The sequence below is a fragment of the Natator depressus genome, chromosome 24, assembly GCF_965152275.1.
Source record: "Natator depressus isolate rNatDep1 chromosome 24, rNatDep2.hap1, whole genome shotgun sequence".
In the NCBI taxonomy this organism is placed as follows: Eukaryota; Metazoa; Chordata; order Testudines; family Cheloniidae; genus Natator; species Natator depressus.
The window spans coordinates 14722651-14731767 of NC_134257.1; the positions used below are offsets into that span (position 1 = coordinate 14722651).

General features: G+C 65.7%; 1 protein-coding gene across 4 annotated transcripts; it reads left to right on the forward strand.

The window, feature by feature from the left end:
- Positions 1 to 161: 161 nt before the first annotated feature.
- LOC141977018 (HAUS augmin-like complex subunit 5) lies at positions 162 to 8811 on the forward strand. 4 transcript variants are annotated; one of them, XM_074938224.1, is made up of 19 exons: positions 162 to 327; positions 1042 to 1104; positions 1372 to 1404; positions 1734 to 1758; positions 2269 to 2401; positions 2899 to 3058; positions 3373 to 3448; positions 3918 to 3997; positions 4079 to 4136; positions 4398 to 4525; positions 4789 to 4867; positions 5124 to 5269; positions 5544 to 5706; positions 6127 to 6207; positions 6398 to 6543; positions 7379 to 7493; positions 7749 to 7875; positions 8056 to 8188; positions 8584 to 8811. In XM_074938224.1, exons 1-19 carry the CDS (start codon positions 230 to 232, stop codon positions 8702 to 8704), a joined length of 1965 nt encoding a protein of 654 aa, XP_074794325.1. In that variant the 5' UTR covers positions 162 to 229; the 3' UTR covers positions 8705 to 8811. The 4 variants fall into 4 exon arrangements, 3 of the variants coding, with proteins under 3 accessions (XP_074794325.1, XP_074794323.1, XP_074794326.1); XM_074938222.1 differs by having other exon boundaries at positions 4076 to 4136; positions 8584 to 8810; XR_012636167.1 differs by lacking the exon at positions 5124 to 5269 and having other exon boundaries at positions 4076 to 4136; positions 8584 to 8722.
- The last annotated feature ends 306 nt before the right edge of the window (positions 8812 to 9117 follow it).

Below are 9117 nucleotides of genomic sequence, written 5' to 3' on the forward strand. Positions count from 1 at the left end.
CCCAGGCACATGAGCTGCGCCTTCTGTTCGTTCTGCCGGAAGCCTGCAGGTGGCGCTGTTACACACTGGGGAGGGGCCACCCTGGGGCCTGTGGCGGGACCCGCACGAAGGGGGGAAAAGCCAATTGCGGCTGCCGGCAGGCCCCGCCCCCCAGCAGCGGCAGGCTCCGCCCCCAGCTCCCGGCGGGCTTTGCGGCAGCGGCCGGCGCGCTCGGTGCTCGGGTCCCGGCATGGAGCGGGGCGGGCCCGCGCTGGAGCTGAAGCTCTGGGCGGCCCAGGAGATGGGGCTGCCCCCCGGGAAGGTGCCCCCCGACGGGGCCTTCCGCCGGTGAGAGCCCCGGGCCCCCCAGCGCGGGGACCCGCCCCCGGCTCCAGCCCCCCCCCAGCGCGGGGACCGCCCAGCTCCCGTCCCCTCCCTTTCCCAGCACTGGCACCCTCCGCCCCCTGGCCCCCCCCACCATGCTCCCCGTCTCCTTTTCTTCCGCGGGTTCCCGTTTCCCTCCTTGTCTGCGGGCTCCTGCGGCTCCCCCCGGCCGCCTTTCCCCTGCTCCTTCGGGGTCCCCGCTGTGGGGGCCGGCCTCCCTCTCTCCTCGCGTCCTGCCCCCCTGGTGGTCCTCCCCTCTTGGCCCCCCCTTGCTCCCTCTGCTCCTTGGTACCTTCCTGCCTCAGCCCCCACCCCCCCTCACACACCCACCTGGGACCTCTCTTCCCCATGGGTTCCCTGCCTGCCCTACTCCCCCCACATCCACATTCAGGGCCCCTTGATTGTATCCCAGCTGTGGGGCCAGAGCCCCCCCCCCCCACTCCGCTCTCCCCCAGAAAAGGGCCTCCCAGCCCCCTGCCAGGTTACCCCCAAGCCCTGTGAGGTTACCTGGATGAGCCTGGCCCGGTGGGGGGAGGGAAGGAAAAGGGGGTATCCAGCCCTGGGGCAGGGACGTGGGGGGGGGGGGTATACGGCCCTCAACCGAGGGCCACCCGTGCTCCTCGTAGAGGTTTCCGGTCGCGTCCCTGTGGGGCTGATGCTGTTGCTCTGTATCCCCAGGATGTGCTCAGGCCAGTGTGCGGAGATCTGGAGATACGTCACCCGGCATGTGCACCACCAGAGGTGAGAGGAATGGGGTGCGGCGCCTTTCCCCTGAAAGGGCCGCTGGCTCCCACCCGGCCCCAGGGCGGCGGACTGGCTGGCTCAGCGGGGCAGCAGCGGGGAATCGGACATGGGGGCCTTCTGCTTTTCAGGTCTCCTCCCAGAGCCAGGGGTAGAACCCAGGAGTCCTGGCTCCCGTCCTCCTCTGTTCTAACCACTGGACCCCCCTCCCTTCCCAGAGCCATTGCTGCTTCTGCAGTAGATTCACCCCTCTCTCTTTCCTCACAGGAATGTGAAGAAGATCCGAGGGAACTTGCTGTGGTATCCTTTCCTCGTTCCCCTTTGCCGTGGGGGCTTGTTACTATGGGCAACTTTCTCACCAAGGGGCCCATCCAGCCCAGTGTCCTGCCCCGTCCCTGCCACTTAGATCAAGCCCCTGGGCCCATCCAGCCCGGTGTCCCCTATGCCCTATAGGAGCGGGTTTAATTTCCTTGTCGAGCCTTGGCTGGCGTCTGTCTCCTGGCCTTGGACCTCCAAGCTTGCTGGCTCCAGCCTCTCCCTGACGTCTGTCTGTCTGTCTGTCTGTCCGTCCGTCCGTCCAGTCCTCTGTCACTCCACGTTCAGCCTCCTTTACTCAGGCCTTGCCTCAGGTACCAGCATCTGGAGGAGGCAGAGGTGAGGGGGCCGGTGGAGACTGCTGGTTGAATGAGAGATGGGGCAGGTGTGGATAGGGGCATGTCGGTGAGGGCTGTGGGTGGGATGGGAGGGGACGGGTGTTGTGGGTGGGATTGGGTGTTGCTGTGGTGGGTGGGGGAGTCGGTAGGGGATGATAATCAGGATTTGGAGGGGCGGGGAAGGGGATCGGGGTGCTGTGGGGTGGGATAGAGTGGGTCAGGGTAGGGGATGGGGTCGTGGGGCAAGGTGAGGATCAGGTGGTGCTGCGGGGTGGAATAGGGTGGCAGCAGTGGGTGGGAAGTGAGTCCGGGTGGGATCGTGGTGCAGAGGGGTCCTATGGCATGGGATAGGGTGGGGGACAGTGGGTGCCTTGTTACTGAGCTGTGGATCTGGGAGATGAGGGTGGGGGATTGGGATTGGGGTGCTGCAGGGTGGATGGAGCAGGGGCCTTGCCGTGGGGTGAGCAGGATGCCTGGGTCTATAGCAGTCGGTGTCTCCCCCTCCCCACAGGGAAAGCCCAGTGGGTCGGAAGCAGAGCAGGAGCGGCGCCAGCAGCTTGCCCAGGGCGTGGCCCGCCTGCGTGGGGAGCTGCAGCAGCTGGACCTGCAGATAGAGACAGCCCAGCGCGAGGTCATGGCTGACGGTAAGGGGGGAGCCCCAAGGATCTGGGAGGCGGCGTAGTCTGTGCCTCCAGCGCTCTACCCCAGGCCATCACTCTTGGGGTGGGGGGCACAAAGTCCACCCCAGTTCTCTCCCAACACCCAGTGGGATCGTCCCCCTGCAGCCCAAATCCATTTCCCCCCACTTCTTCGTGGGGGGCGGGGCAGGATTGTTCCCCTGCCCTGCCGTCCTTGGGGGCAGCATCTCCCCATGTGGTCTCTTCCCTATCTGCAAGGTTCCCGTGGCCCCTGGGGCTGCTGATTTTCCCCCTATGGTACCTCCCCAGACAATCACCTGTGGGGTTCACACCCATCACCTCAGGACTCCTGGGTTCTGGGAGCGGGGCAGGGGAGTGGGAGAGGCTGGGAGCCAGGACTCCTGGGTTCTATCCCAGCTCTGGGAGGGGAGTGGGGCCTTATAGTTAGCGTCTGGGGCTTGGGGTGGGGTTTCCCTGATGCTCTTTCTGCTCCCACCCCGCAGAGGTCTCCCTGGAGGCGGCCCAGGAGCGGATCCGTGACGCCCAGCGCCGCTCCCTGCTGCTCAAGGCCTATGCGGCCCGCCTGGCCAAGGAACGCCAGCAGCTGCAGGGCAGCATAGCACAGCTGTGGGGGCGGCTGGAGCAGCTGAAGGACATCAGCAGGTGTGTGGGGGGTGGTTCCGTCCTTAGCGTGGGGTCCCCACTGCTCCTGGTCACATCCCCCAGAATCCTTTGCTTCTGAAGCACTAGCTGGTGGACATCTCTGCTGGGCAGTAGCTTCCAGAATCCTTTGCTCCTTGGTAGGGGGTCCCATGGCAGGTGGCATTAGGGATTGCCCATCCTGGGTAGCATCTCTCAGGATCCTTTGCTCCATGGCAGGGTCCCGCTGGGGTTGGGTGGGGGAGATGTCCTGAACTGTGCACCCCACTCCTCTCCCCCCCCCCCCCCATTTTCACAGCCTCCTCTGGTCTCTGCAGAAAGGCCAAGGTGGAGCTGACGGTGGGAGGGAAGGTGCCTGACCTCGGATTTGCTGGCTTGGAGCCTGAAGTACTGGTGAGTTGGGGAGAGGATGGTGGGTAGATCCTGGGCGGGGGGAGAGGAATTTGAGAATCCTGCTCCCCTCTGCTAGTTGGGGATGGTGATCTGGGGATCCCAGTCCTGGATCTCATGGGGGGGGATCTGGAGATGCCAAGGCAGGATCTAGTGACAAGGGGTACCCCGTAATCTGAGCCCTGTGAATGCCAGCATGGGGCTCTGGTGATCTCACTGTGGGATCTGGCGATGGGGTTTGGTTGGGAAGGAGGAGGGAATCGGACTGAGCCTGGTGCCGGGCCCCGGGGAGAGTCTGTCGGGCCATTGGCAATCAGGTCTTGGGATCCTGAGGGATCTCCCTGAGCCTGGTGCCTGGATCCCAATAAGGGGGGAGGATCCAGTAGATCCTGGTGATCTGCAGCTTTCTTGAGGGCCGTCGTGTCTTCCCCACCCCTGTAACCCGTCCGTGTGTCTGTCCCTGTCTCCGCAGCGGGACGTGCGGACGGCCTGCCAGCTGCGCTTCCACTTCCTGAAGTCACTCTTCGAGCACAGCACATCTGGGGCCCGCCCGTAAGATCCTGTGAGCTCCCCTGCCCTCCCCTTCCCCCGTGCTCTGTTTCTGACCCGCCCCATGTGTGTCTCTCTCAGCAGCGGGACAAGCGAGGAGCTGCTGGAGGCGTCCTACCAGCACTGGCTGAGCACGGTGGAGGTAACGGGGGGGGGGGAGGAGCAATGGGGTAGGGACCCTGGGGACGGCTCGCCTGCTGCAGGGATGCAGCCACCTCTGGGAGGGGCAGCTGGTCGCCCCTTAGCGCCAGGCTGGGGCATTGGGGCAGCCCTGACTGCCAGGGGAGAGCTCCCTGCAGCGCAGCGCCCTCTAGCCCCGCATGGGGCATTGGAGCCAGCCGTGGGGGAAGGTACAGTGTCCCTGGCCCACTGTGGCTCATCTCCCACCTCTCTGCCCACGCAGGACATCGTGGGTTCCCACCCTCCCAACCATGTCCTGGCAGCCCTGGAGCACCTGGCCCTGGAGAACACCCTGCAGATGCAGGAGCTCACCAGCCTCATTGACATTCCCCGCGACGTAGAGGCCCTCAAGTGGGTACCGCTAAGGGGCTGACAGTGTGGGGGTGTGGTGCTGTACGGAGCTATCGCCCCCCAGTGGTGGTGGCTTGTACTTGGGGGTGGGGGCAGAGTCAGAGCTCGAGAGATAGGGGTGCTGTGGGGCTTTGGCCCCCTGGTGGTGGCAGCTTGTACTGCATGGGGGCAGAGTCGGGGCTCCGGGGCCTGTCACCCCAGTGGTGCTGCAGTGACCCATGGCACCAATGCTGGGACCTCTATCTCTGCCCTCTGGCCTGCAGGTTCCGCTATGAGAGCTCTCGCCTGGAAGACCTGGCGGGGCCGCCAGCAGCCCTGCCCTCAGTCCGGGGCCTCATACAGGTGAGTGGGGGCATGTGGGGGGGCAGGCAGGGCCGTATGTGGGGGCTGGGCAGTCCCAGTGGCTAGGATATATAGCAGGGGGGAGGGAGCCACATCTGGGGCTCCTGGAGTGTGGGATATATCAGGGGGAGGGGGCTGTATCTCAGTGCTGGGGGGTCCCAGGGACAACAGGGCTCATATCTCCAGCTGGGATATATTGGGGGGAAGGGGCAGAGTCCCCTGGCCCCTCCTTACCTGCTCCCTCCCCCGGCTGCAGGAAGGCTGGAGCAGGTGTGAGGAGCTGTGGGTGCAGCAGCTCCCCCTACAGGCCCGGGAGCAGCGCGGCACGGCGCAGCTGTCCTCCCTCGTGCAGGAGATGCACCGGCTGCTGGCGGACGGCTCGGAGCACGCCATCCTCGCCAGGTAGCTGCCCCAGGCCCTGGGAGACACCCCGCCCCCTGGACTCAGCCCTGCACAGTTCGTGACCACCCACCGCTGGGAGAGCGCTCCCTGCTGGCGGGATTTCCCACCCCAGGGGTACCCCGGCTCTGTCAGGGCCCCCTGGAGCACGCTCCCTGCTGGGGAGACTTCCCTGTCCTGCGCTCTCGGGGCCCTGTGGTGAGCACCCCCTGCTGGGGAGACTCCTCCCTGCCCCCCCCACCCCCCACTGAACTGGCCTGTCCCGCCCGGCCCCCAGGGCGGTGCTGGAGCTGGAGCTGCGGGCTGTGCGGCTGGCAGGGCTGCGGGATGGGCTGCGTCGAGGCTGCCAGGAACTGGAGCAGGAGGCAAGTGCCCGCCATGCCGAGCTGCAGGCCTTGCAGAGCAAGCGTCAGCGCATCCTGGACTTCCGCCACCTGGTGGTGAGTGCGGGAAGTGCGGGGGGGAATCTGGGGGCCAGAGCAGGGCAACCTCTGGACGTGGGACCTGCCTGGGGGGTGGGGAGGCAGTAGGGCACACAGGAGGATGAGGTGGGGTTGCCTGGGAGTGTGCCCGTGGGTGGGGGGTTCCTGGAGGGGGATCCACAGGGTACCTGGCTGGCCTGGGGGGAAGGAAGTAGAGGGGGGTGCATGCTGGGGGGAGTATATGGGTGTGGGGATGATGGGGGGGGGGGGCAGGCAGGGAAAGGAAGAAGTGTACAAGTTGGGGGCGGGGGGTTCCTTCTATGGGAAAGGGAGTGATTGTGGGGTTGAATATGGGGTGCCTTGCTGGCCCGGGGGGAGCAGGGACACTGTCTTGAAGCATCCCCAGGACTGACACTTTCTCCTCCCCCCCACCCCCAGCACGAAAAGCAGCAGCACGTCCGGGCGCTGATCAAAGGCACCTCCTACATCAAATCCCAGCTCCGCAAGGACCAGGCCGAAGTGAGACAACCTCCCATGCCATGGGGCGGGATCAAGGGGCACTGACAGAGGATGGGGCAGTCCAGGGCTGGGATACCAGGAGGCTGTGGGTCGGGACTGAGGGGCACCGGCAGGGCTGGGGGAATGGGGCCCAGGGCTGGGAGGGTGGGGCACCAGCATGGTCTCCCCCAAACCCCGCTCTCTCGCTCAGGTCCAGGCCTTCGTGCAGAGGAAGTTGCTGGGCCCGGAACAGGATGTGACCCTGGAGTCGCAGCAGCTGCACGGGGGGGTGGAGCGCGAGGTCCGGCAGCTGGGGGCCATCGCCCTCCCCTGCCTGCTGCACCGCAGCCTCCCGGGGTGAGTCTCCCCCCACCCTCCTGCTCTGTCTGATTGCTCTCCCCCACAGCGAGCAGGGTCCTGGGGCCAACTGTCCCCTCTTGGGCTACCCCAGGGGCTGGGTCCCCATATGGGGGGGCGCCCCTTGGTCTTCGGGGGTGTACCTGTGCCCCCCCCGCACTACTGGACTTGGGGTATGCAGGATTCCTGGGATTTTCTCCCCCCTCCCCTTCCCTGGGAAAAGCACCCTGAGATCTGCTGGTTGGAGGGAGATAGGTGCCCGCAGAGCAGTACTGATACTCTGCTCCTCTGCCCCAAGCTGGGGGCGCTGGGAGGAGCATCAATACTTAGGCAGTGGTATTAATGCTGCAGTCATGGCATGGAGATGAGCAGGAGCATTGGTGCTGGGGAATACTAATGAAAACCCCGTATTCTCTGGGCGGAGAGCTAATACCCTGGGAATAGGGCAGGGGCTTTAATACTCTGGTGGGAGCATGAATACTCCCTCCGGGGGGGGGTAATGCTCTGAGAGCATTGGTACCCGAGATCTGTGGTGGGAGGATTAATACTTTCTGGGCTGATAATGCTCTAGGAGCGTTGGTAGCCTATAGCGGTGAGAGAAGCATTGATACTCTCTGGGGTATTAATACTCTGGGAACACTGGTACCTGCTCTCCCAGGGGTACCAATGCTGTACTATGCCGGCAGGCTGCTGTGAGGACGGGGCCCCGCCAGCCCTTCCTGGGGAGCAGGAGGGCTGTGGGCTGGGGTGCCCGGTGGGGAGGGGGGATGCCTGAGGGTGAGGGGTTCAGGGGCTGATCCTCGGCTGCCCTGACCCGGTCGTCCCCCGCCTCCAGGTCCCAGCAGGTCCCGGCCCACGAGCTCTCCATCCATCGGCTGGACCGGACGGGGCTCGCCCAGCACCGGGCCTTCCTCACTGTGTGCCAGGCTGCCGGCTTCCCTCTCTACAAGGTGAGACGCACACTTGGTGGAGCAATGGGGCAGGGAGCAGGAATGTCTCCCCACAGGGTGGGAGTGAACCCCTCCTCTGAGACCCTCTTCTGGGGAGAGATGGGATGGGGGGCCCCGGGGAGGGGGTGGGGCAGGAGCACCCCCCTAGTTTATTCTGCATTAAACCTCCCCAGAGCCCCCTGGGGGGTGATCTTGGGGGAGAGGGGGCAGGCCCTGTCTCCCCTCACCCCCTGTGTCTATCTGTCTCTGCCCCAGGCCCCGGAGCACCTCCTGCCCCACATGGCTGCGCTGAAGAAGGAGCTGCTGGCCTTGCGTGCCCAGCTGGGTTACAAGAGCCAGGCGCTAGCCAGCCTGCAGCAGTGCCAGGGGACCGATGTGCAAGGTGAGCTCTCCCCCTGGATGACCGCCAGCCTGCGGCCCCTTCCCAGGGTCTGCGAGGGGCACCCTCCTGGCACACGAGCCGGCCTGAAGGGTGGCAGGACCATGGCATCCGCCCAGCACAGCTCAGCACCCCCCCCAAGCCATAACTCCTCCCGGCCTCACCAGTGTCTCTTTCCCCCAGTCCTGCTGCAGGCCCTGCGGGACCACGACCGGGAGCAGGCCGGAGCCCTGGGGCCGCGGATGCAGCTGGTGACTGAGCAGTGCGAGCGCCGCATCGAGCGCTGGCCCGAGATGCAGGCCACGATCGACGCCTGGTGAGGAGCCCCCGCCCACCTGGTTTATGGGACGCGTTGTTCTCCAGAGGGGGGAGGCCCTGCCCATCCTGTGCTGGGACGGGGTCCAGGGTTGGTTCTCCCCTGCCTGGGGTGGGGTGGGGGCTGTGAGGAAGGGGGCTTGCCCAAGTGGAGGGGGGGCACAGGAGGGACTGATGGGGAGGGTTGGGGGCTGGGGTGGGAAGGAAGGGGGTGGTCTGGTGCCTCTGGAGAATGGGCGTACCTAGGGAGCGGCCGGGGGGGGCATATGCCATAAGGGATGCTTTGGGGGGGAGATTGTGCGTGCGGGTTGAGTGTGGACGTGGTGGTGTCTGGGGCGGGGGGCCGGAAGGAGCCATCTCACCCGCTCCCCACTCTCTCCCCGTCCCTGTGTTCAGGTGGGAGCAGCCGGGGCAGTTCTCCCTGCCGGCGGAGCACCGCCAGGGCCTCACCTTGCAGCAGTGGCTGGAGCGCTGGACCCTGGCCCTCAAGACCCTCCAGCAGCACAGCTGGGCCTGATGGCCCTGTCCTGCCTGGGAGGGGTTCGGGGAGCCCCGCCCCCAAAGGGGTGCACAAAGGGGTGTAGGTAGCCACACCCATGTTAGGGAAGGAGTGTGGGTGGGATGCGCCTATCTGGGGTGGAGTTATTGGGGGCCTAACTCAGCTGTCCCCTCTTCCACAAGGTGGGGGGTCAGTGTAAGGGGGGGGTGACCAGATGCTGGTGGTGGGAGGGTTGGTGGGGCTGAGCAGAGGTGGAGGAGCGGTGTCAGGTGTGGGGGGGATCCCACGTGGGTTTTGTGGCGTTCTGTAATTCCCAATGTTCTGAATAAACTGACTAAATGCGCATTCAGGTGTATGGCAGGGACTGGGACATGGGGCTTTTCCCCTCTGGGGGACGCCAGCTCCGACCTGCCCCAGGGCAGGGCCTGGCA